This window comes from Sinocyclocheilus grahami, unplaced genomic scaffold (genome assembly GCF_001515645.1).
Source record: "Sinocyclocheilus grahami isolate Dianchi unplaced genomic scaffold, SAMN03320097.WGS_v1.1 scaffold346.1, whole genome shotgun sequence".
Classification (NCBI taxonomy): Eukaryota; Metazoa; Chordata; class Actinopteri; order Cypriniformes; family Cyprinidae; genus Sinocyclocheilus; species Sinocyclocheilus grahami.
The window spans coordinates 1,227,285-1,245,105 of record NW_015505525.1 but is presented as its reverse complement, the minus strand read 5'-3'; the positions used below and the strand labels follow the sequence as shown (position 1 = coordinate 1,245,105).

Genomic DNA, 17,821 nt, shown 5'->3' with positions numbered 1-17,821 from the left:
GTGTAATTCAGTTTATAAGGAGTCCATTATGTCTAAATGGTTCCTAGTTTACAACAGAGGGCTCAAGTATTCTTGTGCTTATGCACCAGGGCTGATTTCCAGTATATTCTCTCCTAGCTCTACCGTATTTATGCTACATTTACAAGTGGAAGCATCCCGTGATCAATAGTGAAATGGGTCTGTCCTTCACGCTGGCTAATTTTAATGTAAATAATGCCAATATTCCGACCTGAGTTATCTGTCCAACTCTATTAAGTCTCTGTTGACTTGATACGTTAGGTTCTCTCCGAAACAATTCATGGTTTTAACAGACAATAAGTCTGCCACAGATTATGATGCCACATTCACACATTTGATCAAATGACTCAAAAATGAACTCAAATCACGTACGTAGGTCATCTCAAGCTGCCACTAGTAGATTGTCTGGTACCAACTCCCAACACCTGATCATCTCTAAGAACAGACTGCATAGAGATGCAAAGACGATAGGATAAGCAAGGCTTTAATGACAGAAGATAAATCAAAGCAATAACAGATTTAGTGTGAGCCGAGACCACAGGGAATACAGGTGAATGGGTGTATACTTTCCACTAATCAACAGAAATTAGAAACATCAGTTGAAGCTACTGATTGGACCATTGATTGTAATCGGCAGGAAAACATTGTCACCTCTTCTTTCTTTCTTCTTTCTCCTTTCTCCTTCCTGCTCCTCCTTCATTTCTTTGCTTCTAAGTGTAGACAGTCTTGTGTGGCTGCTATCAATCCGTTCTCGCTCCTCTTTTCTTTTTGTTTGGCCCACTCCTCCACCATTCCTCCTCTCCTCTGTCCGGCTGGTCAGTGGCGGTCATAGGCAGTGGCAGTTGCTGTGGCAGCCGTTCCTGCTCCCCGTGTGGCTGCGCTATAGTAGTATGGAGATCCTACAAGGGATATGAAAAAAACAAATCTGTCAGTCATCAGATTAAGAAGAAAGAATTCTAAAGGCCGGGGGCCCATGTGTCAGCAAGCTAGGCCCCTCAGTGACCCTCTAAATTTGTTATCAACCACTAATTTAAATGAATCCAGGTTTTGAAAGTCAGTTTAAGTTACACATTTAAACACCACATACTCATTTTAAAACAGAAGAAAAAATTTCTGGATTTTTAAAATATTTTTAAAAGAAGTTTTTTATGCTCGTCAAGGCGGTTTTTATTTGATCAAAAATACAATAAAACAGTAATATTGTGAAAAATAGTAATATTGTCTGTCTATTTTAATATATTTTAAAATTTAATTTATTCCTGTGATGGCAGCAGCCAATAAAATCAGTGGCACACGATCCTTCAGATATCATTCTAATATGCTGATTTGATGGTAAAAAACAAAACAAAACAAAAAAACATTATTATTATCATGTGCTGCTACATTTTTCTCAAGATTCTTTGATGATTATGAGTTAATAAAAAACAGCATTTATTTGGAATAGAAATCTTTTTTAACATTTAGTGCTGGGCAACGATTAATCGCATCCAAAATAAATGTTTTTGGGTACATAATATATGTGGGTGTACTGTGTATATTTATTATGTATATATAAACACACACACATGCATGTATATATTATATATATGCATGTATATCTTATATATATATAAGAAAAAATGTTATGACTATGATTAAATATATTTATATATAATATAAATTATATGAATATATACATGTGAATACATGTAAATATTTTCTAAATATATACTGTATGCGTATGTCTTTATTCATACATAATAAATATACACAGTATACACATATATTATGTACACAAACACTTTTATTTTGGATGCGATTAATCACAAATAATCATTGTCTTTTTGATGTCGCTTTTGATAAAAAGCATTAATTTCTAAGCATAAAAAATTGTTGTTTTTAAACCATATGAACTCCTGTTTGTAGCACTGTATTTATTTTATAACTATCCCTCCACTTAAAATGGTCTTGAACTGCTGTTGATCTCAAATCACATTCAGATAAATGCTAAATAAGAAGCAATTAATTCATTACCAAGAAAATATGATCACAGGATGATGGATGTACAGCCCAGTGTACTTTTTATTTATCAAGTCCCCCACAATAAAGTCGCCCTTCCTCTTATTTGAAATGACACCACCATCATTAGCTCAGATTCTGCAGGGAAAAGACCATTTCTGCTCTATAAGACACATGATCCATCTTGATCAGTCTGTGTTGGCATTAAGTGCTGATGGACCCCTCAAAGATGAAATGTCTTTAGTATCATAGTTAGTTTTAGCAGGAAGTATTTTTCTTTATTACACAGAGACAGCGGGCACGAGTGAGGGATATAACAGAGTAGAGGGACAGCTGTGCTGCTTAGTCTTTGTTGCCGGAGTTAAAGAGTTTGAAATTGTGAGAAATGTGGCGGATGGGTGTGTTTGTCTTCACTTGAAATAAAGATTATGTGAGTGTGATTAAGTAGCTTTTGTGTTGCTGTAAAAACAGGGTTTGAGAGTGTGAAGTATATCAAGATGTCACTGTTTTTGAGTGAAAAATCATTATTTGTGGATAATTTTGACAATGTTCACTCAAAATCTGAGATGCATAAGCTTAGATCAATGAGACATACTACCATTAAATTCCAAAAAGAAATACAAAACCTGTGCTAACTGAAAGATTTCATTTGACATAAAGATTGTATCCAATATTTGGTAATAATATAGCATAATGAAAAATGTATAAGCAATTTTTACACCACAGGTGTAACAATGTGGGAAAGAAATCCAAAGAAATTACAATTATCAATTTTGGGGGAAGTTGTTATACCCTTTGTGAGCAAATTTAGTCGTTTTTTTTTAGCTCAATACAAAAATATTAACTAGCGTTTTCAGGAAATAAATACTGTCTCACAACTAAGATGAGAGCATTAAGGCAGATTAAGACAGTTATGCTTTGAACTTCAATTTTTTGTTAACCCGTTATGTTTAACTAAGGCCACGCTTACACACCTTTCCCTTGCGTTTTTAAAAAGTTTCCCGTATACACGACAACGTTTTCAAAACGATTCGAGTTTATACATATCCGCGAAAACGGCCAAAAACGCTGTATTACGTATGCCAGGCCAGTAGTTGGCGCTGTCACCTTGTTAGTCAACAGTACCTGTAGGGAAGTGACGATTATATGATGTATATGATGTATATGATGTGTCTCCACTGTTGGTTGTAATATTGGTGAAGTAAATCATTTGCAGTGTTCCTTTAGCCATTGGTTTTTGGAGATCACAATTTCAAGATGTCAACTGGAAAGAAACCTTTAAGATCTCCAGACGTTTTTGTATCACAAATAAAATTAGAGAAATATCATACAAGATTGTTCATCGTATTTATCCTGTAAAACAGATCATTGCAAAGTTTTATAAAGACATTGACTTGAAGTGTGTTTTCTGTAAAGAGGAAAATGAGAGTATTGTTCATTTATTTTATGACTGTATTTATACAAAATTATTGTGGTGTGATTTGTTTTTTTTTGTTAAACAAAGTATTAACACTGAATTGCAACTCAAAGCAAAGGATGTTTTATTTTTTTATGAATATACTGTTGACTTCAAAATTTGGTATATTGTGAATTTACTCATTTTATATGGAAAATTATTTATTCACAAATGTAAATGGACAGTGAATAAACTAATTTTACTCATTTCAAAATAGAAATAGCTCACTACCTGTAAATGTTAAAAGAAACAAGAAATAACAAAGCAAAAAAACTGTAAATTACTTTAAAGCCTTAAATCTATTCTTTGAATAATTTGTAATTATTTGTACTTGTTTACAGACATGAGATTTTTTTTATTGCTTTTCTTATTTAATTTGTATTTATTTATCTATTTTAAGTATTTGTTTTCATTCAGTTTAAATGTTATTGCCCTTATATGTTCTTTGTTCTAAAAACTGCAATCAAAAAAAAATCCACACTTTGCTGAAGAAGCGTTAGCCAACTCTTGAGCAGCAACAACAGTACCATGTACTCTGCCATTGTTGTGTATGTTTGTTCGCGCTTGCCTTTAAAATCGACACGTACTGCACATGTCTACATACCTAACACGTACTACGCATGCGCATGACATCACCGTTTTCAAAGATTCCCGTATGTGTTTACACGGAAACGACAACCATGGCGTTTTCAAAAACTTGCACTTTGAAACCCGTTTTCAAAAATATGCGTTTTCAGTCCCCAAAAAATGTTTTCCCCGTTTTTGGCCAAAAACGTTGTCGTGTAATCGGCCCCTAAATCAGGTAAACACTCTGAATCAGCAATTAATTGTATGTAGGTAAATATAATTTACTACTATGAATTGTATTATAAAAATTATTAAATTCTTAATAATTACATTCATGTAATTACATTCATCAATTACATTCTTCTTAATTACATTCATGTTTTACATCCTAAAAGATTCTGAATCTACAGTGGAAATGTTTTAATCCATATATATATATATACAGTGGGTACGGAAAGTATTCAGACCCAAAAAAAAGTGTTAACCCAAACCTTTTGAACAGTAGTGTGGCATTTATCACTTTTAGCTTTGAGTTGTCAAATTAAAAATTAACTTTATATTTTATGTAATTTTACATTATTTCATATCTAGTATATAATGGATATAAAAATGTTCATGCATACTGTATATTATATAAAATAATATGGATACATTAATGCAACATGATTCATTAAATATTTGCTGTCAGAGTAAAGCTTGAAGTGTTTTTCATTTTTATATTTTATGCTGAACTTAGTACATTCCCATGTATCATCATAAAAACAGACAATTGAAAAAATGGCAATAGTTGAAGGTAAATGAAGTAGGATAATCTAAAGTGCATGTCTGGAGCTTTGCTCCTACCCTTAACCTTCAGCATGCTTTTAGATGGGATCGTTGGCATGGTTACCTCCCCTCCGTCAACTCTGCGCACCACAGCGACTACCACATGTCAGGTTGTTTTGGGAAGATGCTGGTGAAAGTGCAGGGAATGACTTATGGATGGAGAAGAAAAGAGGGTTGGGGTCTAGCGAGAGAGATGGGTTGCAAGGTCATAAATGCTTGTCAGAAGTGGGGGAAACATGGGTGATTCAGTTGGAGGGAAATACGAGACAAGGTTACAGATCTTGCTCTGAAGAGAGGGGACCCGACAAGACCCTTTGAGTCATGGTGGCAACCGGGGAGAGCATCGAAAGAGACACCAGCGTGACAGACTGGAGACACGACAAGAGACATGTTGTTGTTGTTGTTGTTGTTTTGGCTTGGGTTTGTTTTGCTGTGTTCAGGGAGTTGATACAAGGGTTGGTGAACAGTCCTTCAACCCACAGTTCTTGCTTTTTTATACCACTCTATTTGTCTTGTCACACTAGAGTTTCCACTTGTATCCACTTGTGTTACCTTGCACTTGATACTGAAGCTAAGCAAGCAAATCCCTCCTTCAAGTTTTGCTTTTTTCATCATAGTTATAATTTTGCTAGTTGGTAAGCCACATTTAACAAGAATAGTAGTTGATTAAAGTAAGGAAAGTCCGTAAAGATAAAGCACAGTGTAGTGTTAATATAAAGCTATTTTTCAAATAGATTTTTCATAGGCATTTTCCGCATATTTTAAATCACACATTGCATTGTGTTGTATTGTAGGGTTAAAATAGATGTCTGTAAACTTTAGCATAATATCCTGGCAGAAAATTACCAGTACATTTTCCATTTTCCTATGCTTCACACAAGTTGTGAAAAATCAAGATGAATAAAAATGCGGTATGAAATACAATCCATGTACTTTCTGAGGTAAATAAATCTGTTGCGCTCATCGCAACAACAAATTATCACATTCATCTGTCAACTGTTTTGGTCCAGAGATATAACTTATTAAAGCATTTTTTATTGTTGCATTTAAGATTTAAACTATCATTTAGCAGCCAATAATGCATAATAATAATACTTTTTTTTTTTTAAACGCAGATATCCACTGATAACCAGATTGTGGATCCATATACTGTATATTCTACTTTTTTGTGTGTATTGTGAATCATATTGTGCATCATCTTCTTTCAGAAATGCATTCTAATAAACATTAAAAAATAAGTTCAACTCAGCCAGTCCACCCGCCCCACACTCTGCCAACCACCCAACACCCCCCACCCTTTCCCATCCCATAACCCCCTGGGAGTGCTGTCAACCTGGCAGATGGGGGGAGACAGGAAGTGGCAAAGACAAGACCCCCTCCCACTGGGACCTCAACTGAAATAAAGCAGAGGTGAAAAGGGGGTATTGGGAGAGTGACTACAGCAGGACGAGCGGAAGAGGATGAGAGAGAATAAATGAGGGTGGCACATATATGAAAATTAGCCTATCTGTTATTTTCATAGAAATATGCCAAAAAGAATCTAAAGAACTCAACCTAGTATGATGGGAACTTAAAATAGTTGTTTCTGTGTATGTGAAGTTTGTGTAGATGGAGTTAACAATTGATTGACATGCATATATGCAAGTGAGACTCACCAGGTACCATCCCTGTGAGGGAGGGTGTGGAGTAACTACCCTGCCCAGTTGGAGGAACATGAGGAGGGTAACCAGGGAGTGTGGTGCTGGCCAGGTCGCGACCTGTAAAGATAAAAAGAGCATTTCTAGCATGAATAGGATCAACTCCATAGGGAAGAGTTTATTGATCTGACTTCTCAGTGACTCATTCCAATCACCACAATCCCTTAAGAAGCAATTTCATCTATAATTGTTCCATAAACTAGGCTTTAACCTTTTTATCGGCTTGTTAAGTTGTGAGAATGTTTGAGGGTCCAAATCTTTACTCCAAGATCTCAACTATGCTTTAAAAAAATACAGTGTCTCAGACACCAATATTTTAACATTTTTAATAAATAATCACTGTCTGGCCAACTAAGATTTTGCTATGGAGATAAAGGTTAGTATCATTTTTGGTTGCACTACAGCACTGTGGTGCTGTGGTGTGCACTATAGCACCATTTAATGTTGGTTTTTGAGATCTGATTGAGTGTTTGGATATGGAAATGGCGACATGTGACGTCAGATTTAACAACCAGGTTAAAACTGAAAAATGTCCTATAGTGATGTCAACACATAAGTGTGTCCTGAGTTTCTATATGGAAATAAATAAAACAATGGCAAATAATAAAGCACAGATTTGATTCAGCTGGTAGTCAGACTCCCAGCACAAGTGCGATATTTGCTTTTATATAGTTTAATAAACAAGAAATATTTACATTTTAGATGGTAGTATTACCATTTGCTTTGTCTATTTTTGTTCAACATATGAAAAAAGTTAGAAAAAGAAGCCTCTATAAACCTCTGAAACCTCTATAATACATTGTTTAATTAATCACTTTTAAAGTGATTCACTTGTCACCAGCTATTAGCGTTTCAATGTAATCTGCAGAACACTTAAAAATCCTTACCACCAGGTGCATCGCTAGACTTTAGTGAAATAGTGTCTCAGTATTTCTACACTACACTATTAATGATACATTAAAATATTACTAATATCACTGACTGACTAACAATTGAGATTAGATCTGAGACCTGAGAATCATTTTCCTGACAATATTTCAGCATTCATGTCATGTGTGTTTTCTGTCCGTTTAGAATCAGAACTGGCAATTTGCGAATTAATACAGAATGAATCATTGCAGTAACCCAGCTAACAATTTTTGTGGTTCCCAGAACGTTCTGAGAATGTAAATATCTAGTTTTAATAGTTATTATTTAACAGTTTTTTAATAATTATGCTTACATTTTTACATTTTACATCTTACATTTATGCACCCTTACTAACAAATTTTCAATTAAAGGCTAGTGTGATTTTTAAAGCTGACAGAAAGTGTTCACATTGCAAAGTGAATGAAGCATGGATCTATGCTGTAGCTTATTAAATCAGATAAGTGACATCTTATGAGCTTGGTAAACTAGCGACATCCTGTTTAACTATCCCGATTAATACAGCCATCTCACTTTATGTCAGATCACAAATCTGCCTTTGCCCCAGTAATAGGGCCTTTGGTATAATTATGCACTGATGTATGACAGGATCTGGTAGTCTCTACTGTTAGTGTACAACATACATGCCCCTGTCTCCCTCAGGCCTGATTCACTAAAGAAAGGGGCATATTCATAGGAACTAACAAGAAAATCAGGTCAGTGAAGTTAAAGTTTAAAATAATTATATCTTTAGGCACAGGTAACTGACCTGCATGTGACAACAGTCAGTACCTTATAGATTGTCGATTAGAGTTCATTAAAAACAAACAAGGATGGATTAATAATAATATTAATGAGAGATTTAACTTGTCCATTTCACAGTGATCATTGGGCAGTTTCTAAATTTAATTATTTCTCGCTTTATCTCTCCTCTCTCTCTCTGTTATATGGATGTATAACTGTATTAGGCTACATGACATGGCTGTCAGAGTGAATCATCTCTCAGTCTGCACATGGTGCTGATCTGTAGACTGCAGCCCATTCATCATAATAAACACCATCACACTCAGTTCATCCATCCCCTTCAACACAGGCACCGTTTAAGCCTCCGTAGGGCCTTTGAGGGGGAGGGGGCAAGGAGGGAAACTGAATACTTTATCAGAGATTAAAAAGGGTAATAGAGAAGATGAAAGAAGGTGTAAGAGACAGAGGCAAGGTGAAGAATAACTCAGGGACGGAGATTGAAAGAAGGGTAAAGTATGGAAAGGGAAACTGTTGTGCAACATGACTACTATATGACCTTTGGATAAACACATTATTCAGTAGTTGCAGATTCTATGTTTGCAGGTATAAAGCAAATGAGATCTGAGTGGTCATAGGTCACATATCAGTCAAAAAGTATTATAAATATATACACAGAAAACAGCAAGTGTCTTTGAGTGAATCAATGGATTTATTCAAAAGTGCTAATTCATTCAGGAAAAACACAATGAATGTTGCCATTGTGTCAAACAAGTGATTGAATCATTCACTTAATTCGTGCTGATTCACAAAAAATTCTTATCTTTCTTATTTTCTAAACTAAGTGTAAAGGTACAAATATTTTGTATTCCCAAAAACACTCTAAGAACCAGAATGTTCTTATCGATTGTTCTAAAGACTAAACTTGAGAATATTTAAAATTCATGAAAATAATGTTCTTAAAAATTATTGTAAATAACTTCTTAAAGTTAGCATAACACACAACTTAAATTCTCAATACTAAGATTTATTCAATTTATTAAGTTTAATATATATATTGGGTTGTTTCAAATATTAAACATTAGAATGTAACACTATCTACATATAATACATATTTTTATTTATTTATTTATTTATTTTATTTTTTTTATTTTTTTAAAGAAAAGACTAAAGTTTTATCTGATTGTACAGTATGACGGTTCTTGGGTTCTTGTTGTATAAAAGAAATGTCATACACGCAATCATGCAATATTTCAAATATTATGCCTTTGGCCAAATTGCAGTGATATTACTTAATATACTTTGTATTTTTTGTTTGTCTTCATCAACAACTTCTGTTCTTTCTATATGGAAATGTGCAAGCGGTATTCCTCTGTTCAAAGGTGGAGATTCATCTGATGTGAACAATTATCGTCCAATTTCTATTATTTGTTCTATTACAAAAAGTTTTGAGAAACTTATTTTTAAACAATTATCTCTTTATATTAGGTCACCAAATACTCTATTGCCATTTCAGTCTGGTTTCAGACCCAACTTTTCTACTACTACTGCCCTTTTAAAATTCAATTAGAATGTAACACTATCTACATATAATACATATTTTTATTTATTTATTTATTTATTTTTTATATTTTTTTTTTTTTAAAGAAAAGACAAAAATTTTATCTGATTGTACAGTATGACGGTTCTTGCCAAGGACTTGTATAAAAGAAATGTCATACACGCAATCATGCAATATTTCAAATATTATGCCTTTGGCCAAATTGAAGAGATTTTACTTAATATACTTTGTATTTTTTGTTTGTCTTCATCAACAACTTCTGTTCTTTCTATATGGAAATGTGCAAGCGGTATTCCTCTGTTCAAAGGTGGAGATTCATCTGATGTGAACAATTATCGTCCAATTTCTATTATTTGTTCTATTTTTTATTTATTTATTTATTTATTTTATTTTTTTTATTTTTTTAAAGAAAAGACTAAAGTTTTATCTGATTGTACAGTATGACGGTTCTTGCCAAGGACTTGTATAAAAGAAATGTCATACACGCAATCATGCAATATTTCAAATATTATGCCTTTGGCCAAATTGCAGTGATATTACTTAATATACTTTGTATTTTTTGTTTGTCTTCATCAACAACTTCTGTTCTTTCTATATGGAAATGTGCAAGCGGTATTCCTCTGTTCAAAGGTGGAGATTCATCTGATGTGAACAATTATCGTCCAATTTCTATTATTTGTTCTATTACAAAAAGTTTTGAGAAACTTATTTTTAAACAATTATCTCTTTATATTAGGTCACCAAATACTCTATTGCCATTTCAGTCTGGTTTCAGACCCAACTTTTCTACTACTACTGCCCTTTTAAAATTCACAAATGGTGTGTTCTCATCCATTGACAAAGGCCAAGCCACAAGTGACATTTTCATCGATCTTTCAAAGGCTTTTGATATGGTCAATCATTAACTTCTTCTCGATAATTTGTCTTCCATTGGTTTAACTAGAAATGCTCTTCTTTGGTTTAATGCTTATCTGCACAACAGGTGTTAGTATGTTGTATTCCAAGGTTTTCAGTCTGATTATTCGATTGTTGAAAAAGGTGTTCCTCAAGGTTCTACTCTGGGTCCACTACTTTTTTCTATTTTTATTAATGATTTATCACAAATATGCTTAAATTGCTCTGTACATCTTTATGCTGATGACACTGTTATTTACACCACTAATTCTGATTCGTTGCAAATCCACAATTCTTTACGATATGATTTTAATTTGGTTCAAAAATGGTTTCACAACAATATGCTTATATTGAATAAAAAGAAGACTTGCTGTATGTTATTGTCACGCCCCTGGACTCATTCTGTGTGTTTTTCCCTCTCCACGTGCTCCATTACCCAGTTTTCCCATGTTAATTGTTTCATTATTTCCAGGTGTGTGTTGTCAATTACCCCATGTATTTAAGGTCCTGTCTGTGCTTTTTGAGTTTGTCTGGTATTGAATGTTCGTCTTTCCCCGCTACGTGTGTGTTCCTAGTTCCATTGGGAGTTAATTAAAGTCTGTTTGTTAGAAGTTTACTCCACATCTCCTCATTCATCGCTCTGTGCTCCTCACAGTAGCATTTGTGACAGAATACCAGACCAAAACAGTAACCTCCGTGTGTTCCCTCCATTTTTGTTAGAGTTTAGCCCAGAGAGGGCTCCATTCCCCAAGTCTAGCGCAGAGAGTGCTCCAGTTCCAGAGTTTAGCCCAGAGAGGGCTCCAGTCCCCGAGTTTAGCCCCGAGAAAGTTCCTGTTCCCATGTCTAGCCCAGAGAAAGTTCCTGTTCCCATTTCTAGCCCAGAGAAGGCTCCAGTTCCCACGTTCAGCCCAAGGAGGGCTCCCGTTCATGAGTTCAGCCCTGAAAGCCCAGAGGCTTACAAATGCCCACCCACCCCCCCTCTCCTGCCTCCTCCACCGCTGTCATCTGGCAGCCCCTCTTTTCGCCCTCAGCCCACCATCAGCACGGTGCGAGCTCCGCGGGACTGCCATCCTCTAGCGTCGCCGGGGCTGGAGTATCCCTTGACTCCGCCTCCAGCCTCTAAGCCCTGGATTCCGCCTCGGGCTATGGACCTGTCGGCTCCACCATGGCTCCTAGCTCCCTCCTCTCCGCCGTGGCCCGGCAGTCCACTAGCTCCGCCGAGCTCCCTTGTCCCTCCGGCTCCGCCTTGGTCTGACGTCGACCATCCTGCGCCTCGGGGCTCCACTCCTCGTCCCTCCGGCTTTGTCAGGCTCCTTCATCTCTTCGGCTCCTCCTCGGTCCTCTGTCGCTCCGGCTCCACTGCGGCTTTTCGGATCCCTGCCTCCGCGTCAGTCGCCGGCACCATCTGCTCCGCCTTGGCCCTCCTGATCCTCCCTGTCGCCCTGGCTCATCGGCTCTCCCTCTCCACCTCGGGCTCCTCCGCCACCTGCTCCACCACCGTTGGTCGCCCCCCTGGAGTCGTCGTCCTCCCTCTGTCAGCTCCACCGTGGGTTGCCATCATGGTTGTGGCCTGGGTCTTGTTTGGCCCCTCTTGGTCCAAGTCCTTCCTGTCGTCTCCCTGGCTCCTCCCTCCATCGTCACCTCCCTGGACTCTGTCTACCGGCCCGTGTCCATCCTCCTCCCGAGCCACCTCCCAAATTCCCTCCCATGCCCCCCCTCTGTTGTTCTATGGCGCGAGGACGCGCCTTCCGGGAGAGGGGCGATATGTCATGCCCCTGGACTCATTCTGTGTGTTTTTCCCTCTCCATATGCTCCATGACCCAGTTTGTGTTGTCAATTACCCCATGTATTTAAGGTCCAGTCTGTGCTTTCTGAGTTTGTCTGGTATTGAATGTTTGTCTTTCCCCACTACGTGTGTGTTCCTAGTTCCATTGGATGTTAATTAAAGTCTGTTTGTTAGAAGTTTACTCCACGTCTCCTCGTTCCTCACTCCGTGCTCCTCACAGAAGCATTTGTGACAGCTATTTGGCACGCGACGGTGTCATTCTTTTACTTTTGATTTGAATATTACTTTTGATTATGACATTTTTTAAGCCCCATATTGATTATATTGTTAATAGAACATACGGTTGTTTGTGTTTATTTGTTGTTCCATATAGTTTTACACGTCAGGTTAGAAAAATAAATATTTCTCAGGTAATATTATCTCTTATTGATTATGCTGATATCATATATCAAAATACCTCTGATACTTATCTGAAGCCTCTTAATGTGGTTTACAACTCCTTGAGAAGATTTATTTTAAGCTGTCCATATCGTACTCATCACTGCTATATGTACGAAATGCTTAATTGGTTACATCCTAAATCAAGAAGACAATGTAATTGTTATCTGTTTATTTTTAAATACTTTTATTTTGATTGTCCTTGGTATTTGAAACAGTACTTGATTCCATACAGATTTTCTTATTCAGATATGTACAATTTCTGTTCTTTTTTGTTCTCAGAATTTTTTGAGAAAACGCACATATGTCTTTTCAATATAAAACTCCTTCTGATTGGAATAATCTTCCTCAGTCTTTGAGATTTGTTACTTCCCTTTATTGCTTTAGGTCATCTTTATTTTATCTCAAAATAATTTGTGTATGCTTTTAAGTTTTATTAGGTTGATTCTGTTTATATATGACATTGCTTGTATTGTAATCCTGCTGTGGGTGTAGGGGATTGGTTGAGCATGTCTTCTGTTTTGTATATTTGTGTGTGTACATGTTTTGTTTGTTGTAATATTTTGTTTTTGTGTTTTTAGGACCCCCTTGAAAATGAAGATGCTATCCTTTTCAATAAATTCAAAGTACCATACAAAAAGGGGCATGCTGTCACAAGCATTGGGGTAAGTTGTCAGAATGGAGCCTGCCATAAACAACCAAATATAAGCTTTTCAGCAATATGTTAGCAATGAACAATGCCTGAAGCAGCCAAAATGTAAAAAGTAACATACCAAAATATTGGTAATTAATGCATGTTTAGCATTTAAAAACAAATGTAATTTGTCCAGACCTGACGCACAGAGTCTCACACTCTCTGTTCTGCTGTTTGCCATGTTAGGGAGTTGTCCATGTTAGGTGACAGGAAGACATTAGTGAAGACTGGATACTAATCCACTCTGGGTCAGTGGACAGGGCAACAGCGAAGGACAGAGAGAGAGATGGACTCTTCAGAGGAAGAACAGACAAGGCCTAGTCCTCTGAGAGACGTTGTCAGAAAAGAGAAGAATGAAAGAGGGTAGACAGGAAAATATTTTCTTGCTAAAAAAAAAAGAGATAAAATCATTGGGGAAAAAATGGTATATGTGTAGTAGAGGGGGCTACTTGTGTCACTTCTCGATCTCATCACATTTCTATAAACTAAACAAGAGAGATAAAAAATAGCCAAAATAAAATTTAAAAAAAATTGTTTCTCTTTATATTTTTAATATTTTTTTCTGCATTCCAGTATAAATGTCATTGCTTGAATGTATCATTTGTAAATTGATAAAAAAATTGTTAGTTATCATAAATGTAAAAATAAAATGTTCATTTCTACCAATAGGGGGCGCCATTATGCAAACAAGAGGTACCCGTCCCATTGTCTTTTCACATGGTCCATTATGAGGCAAGCTCTGTTTGTAATTCATTCTGGCTTTCTCTCCTTCCACACACACACACACACGCGTGCACACAAGCACAAACACAGTCTAGACATACAGGTTTCGCTCTACCTTGTCAGATGGTCCACAAATCCCAATTCCATGATTCCCTCGTTAGGGCTCCTGTCCAAGCAGCTCTTAATTAGCGCTCCCTTACTCCCAAATGGAGTGAGCCAGTAAGGGAGAGAACGAGACGTGTATATAGTAATTACAGGTCTCCATCCACTCCCTCTGTCCCTTAGGATATAGAGTGTGAATCTGAATCACTGAGCACTGTTTAACAGGTCTGATAACACTCTCATCTCACCTCTGAGCTGCCCACAGCAAGCTGATCCACAATCAGGTGGTTCTAATACATGTTTAACACAGCTATAATACAAAAGAAGCCTGGCAAATCTTAGACAAAAGTGTCTGCTGTTTATTTCCAGTTCCAACATTTCCATTTCTGTGTTTTTTGAATAATTTAAGCCTTACATTTTTTTTATCCACTAAACAAAACAAGCTTTTTTAGCTTTTTATCTACTAAACAAAGCTTGTTTCTGTCACAGAATAAAAAAATACAAACTAAAAAAGGTAATTGTCACTTTTTATTTCACAATTCTGACTTTTTTCTCGTAATTGCAAGTTTATATCTTGCAATTCTGTTTTTGTTTCTCTGTAGTCTGAATTAAAAAAAAATAAATAGGTTATTTTCTTATTTTTATCATTTTTACAACATTTTCTCTCACAATTTGGACTTGGGTGGAATGAGTCTGGGAAAACTCCACAGTGAAAGTGAAATTGTGTATGTGTGTGTTTTTAACATATAGGTAGTTTGCTTACCAGACACAAGTGGATACGATTGAGGCCCTGCAACAGTGGAACCCAGTTCTGCTCCCGTCTGATTGGCCAGGCTGTTCTTCATCTCCTCCAGTCCGCCAGCCAAAGACGCCATAGCCGAGTAATCAGATGTCTGGAGAGAGATTTCATTAGATGGCTACAATGGAAGAAAATCAACTTCATGAAATGCATGTTAACCCTCATCATGTGTTTGTGAATGGCACACAGGTATGTAGTCAACACTAATGAGAAGTGGTGGCATAGATCCAGGTGATGTATGTGGCCGACCTCAGACTGACCCCGTTTGTGTGCTTTCATGAGCAATTACTTACAATGATCTCTGTCCCACACCCACAGTGATTCATCTCCATTGGCGGTAATGGGGTTTGTCACTCAGGTGTGGATGTGGTTTGATGGCAGAGTTTGGGAAGTGGATGTCACTTCTGTTTTAGTCCAGGAGGAGGTTATTAATAACCCTGATTAGGAGTGAATTAAACCCCAACAATAGTACACCTGCCCCTGCTGTTACCGTACAGTTACGTCATTACAAGCTATTACCATCCATGTTAACATATCTGTAAATAAATGTTAAGCTGCAACTAAGCTTGTGCTTTTTTACTGGGCATACTAATCCTCTCTGTCCACTCAGAATGGGTTCCATTAAAAAAACAAAAACTACTAGAACCACATAATTTGATTTCAGGAAGAGTTTTGTGGATTTTGGTCCGTGTCTGTCCATCTATATTTGTACTCCTAAAAGTTACACATTTACAATTTTGCAGACACTCACTGAATCTGTCAAAGTGACTCTTTAATGAACCACAATTCATTGCTTTCGTCATATCCCACTTAAGCCAAGCACATGTTCAGCTTTTAAATCTGCATAATTACTGACTAGTTGTCCATATGATGTTCTGTATTTAAAGATATGAAAGTTATAGTTATAATAAATAAAGTTATAGTTAAAGTTATAAAGTTATAGTTATAATAAACTGCATTTACATGTAAAAAAAAAAGAAAAAGACTCAGTGACATCAAAATTACCACATATATGCTAATGCAAAAGTTCTCAAACTGATGTATGGTGACATTCATCAAAATATAAATATCAAAATATAAATAAATAATAAAAAAAAATAAATCAATAAAATGGAAAAAATAAAAAAGGTAACATTTACATAATCTGACATTATTAATATTTAATTTAGCTTTTTAAAGATTGTTGCCTTTACTATGCATAAATGTGTAAAAAAGTGTAAAAGTACTCTAACACTGGGAATAAAATGTGCAGTACCAGCTTAAAGGGGTTATATGATGCGATTTCAATTTTCCTTTTCTCTTTGGAGTGTTACAAGCTCTTGGTGCATAAAGAAGATCTATAAAGTTGCAAAGACTAAAGTCTCAAATCCAAAGAGATATTCTTTATAAAAGTTAAGAGTCAACCACACCTACCTAAAATGGCTCATTCTAACACGCCCCAACATATCTACGTCACGATGTGGGAAGATCTGAAGCAGAGTCCAGCCCGGGGTCATCACATGTGGTTGCCACAAGCCCACAAAAATGTTTTTTGTTTTGTTTCTTGAGCACCAAATCAGAAAATTAGAATGATTTCGTAAGAATTAATAATATAATAATTGAGAATAATTACTAAGAATGTAATAATATTTCACAATATTACTGTTTTTACTGTATTTTTTATCAAATAAATGCAACCTTGGTGAGCATAATAGATTTCTTCTTTCAAAAACATTTAAAGAAATCTTACCAACTACCTTTGAACAATTGTAAAACTAAAGCCCTCTATCTATCTATCTATCTATCTATCTATCTATCTATCTATCTATCTATCTATCTATCTATCTATCTATCTATCTATATCTATCTATCTATCTATCTATCTATCTATTTATCTATTGCACACATCCCATTTCAACTGCAAGAAAACTGACTTATTTGTTTGTTTGTTTGTATGTAGTTAGCCCAGATTATTGAGACAGGGAGGTTCGTCTAAAGTACTAAAAGAATTGTGGATAAATCTGTAATTCTAGATACTAAAATTACTGAACTGAAAAACCACAACTTTTAAATCCCTATCTAATACACAGTGTAAGCAGGGTGTTTGTTAGTGTTTGTGTATGAATGTATGTGTGTATCCCAGTGACCCCTTAAACACCTCAGTGCTCATCACCACGGCGAGGGCAGTAGACTGTGACCTTACCAATCACAGCTCACACCGTCCACTTCCTCCCTCTCTCTCTCTCTCTCTCTCTCTATCCCTGACTCCTTTCCACTGTCTGTTTCTCTGTTTCAGTCTGAGGCATTTCCTCTCTGTTTATGCAGCTCGCACCCGCCCCCTCATCATGTGTGTATGTAGATGGGGAGGTTAGCGCTAGTAATTGGGGATTATGAAGTTTGGCCCTGCCTCTGACAGCAGCCTAGTGAAGATGGATGATTCTCATTTTAGCCTGTAAGTGTTGTCAATTCTGAAGCTACGCAACCCATCAGCACCCATGATGCACACACACATTTCACATATAGACGCAGCACACACTCGCACACACCACAGCTGGGGCAAAGATTGGAGAGAAGCCAGATATTGAAAGAGAGAATGTGAAAATGTGTACAGGAATGGAGTTTGTAAAATAAATTGAG

At 36.3% G+C, this 17,821-nt stretch overlaps 1 protein-coding gene across 1 annotated transcript in view; it reads right to left on the bottom strand.

Moving 5' to 3' along the window:
* Nucleotides 1-834: 834 nt before the first annotated feature.
* The window catches only part of LOC107548299 (paired box protein Pax-5), a 53,099-nt gene continuing 36,112 nt past the window's right edge, over nt 835-17,821 (bottom strand). The window contains exons 7-9 of the mRNA XM_016228932.1: nt 15,170-15,299; nt 6,520-6,621; nt 835-917 (exon numbers count right to left, since the gene is read on the bottom strand). Coding sequence (XP_016084418.1) covers nt 835-917; nt 6,520-6,621; nt 15,170-15,299 — 315 coding nt within the window. The remainder of the gene's footprint in view (nt 918-6,519; nt 6,622-15,169; nt 15,300-17,821) is intronic.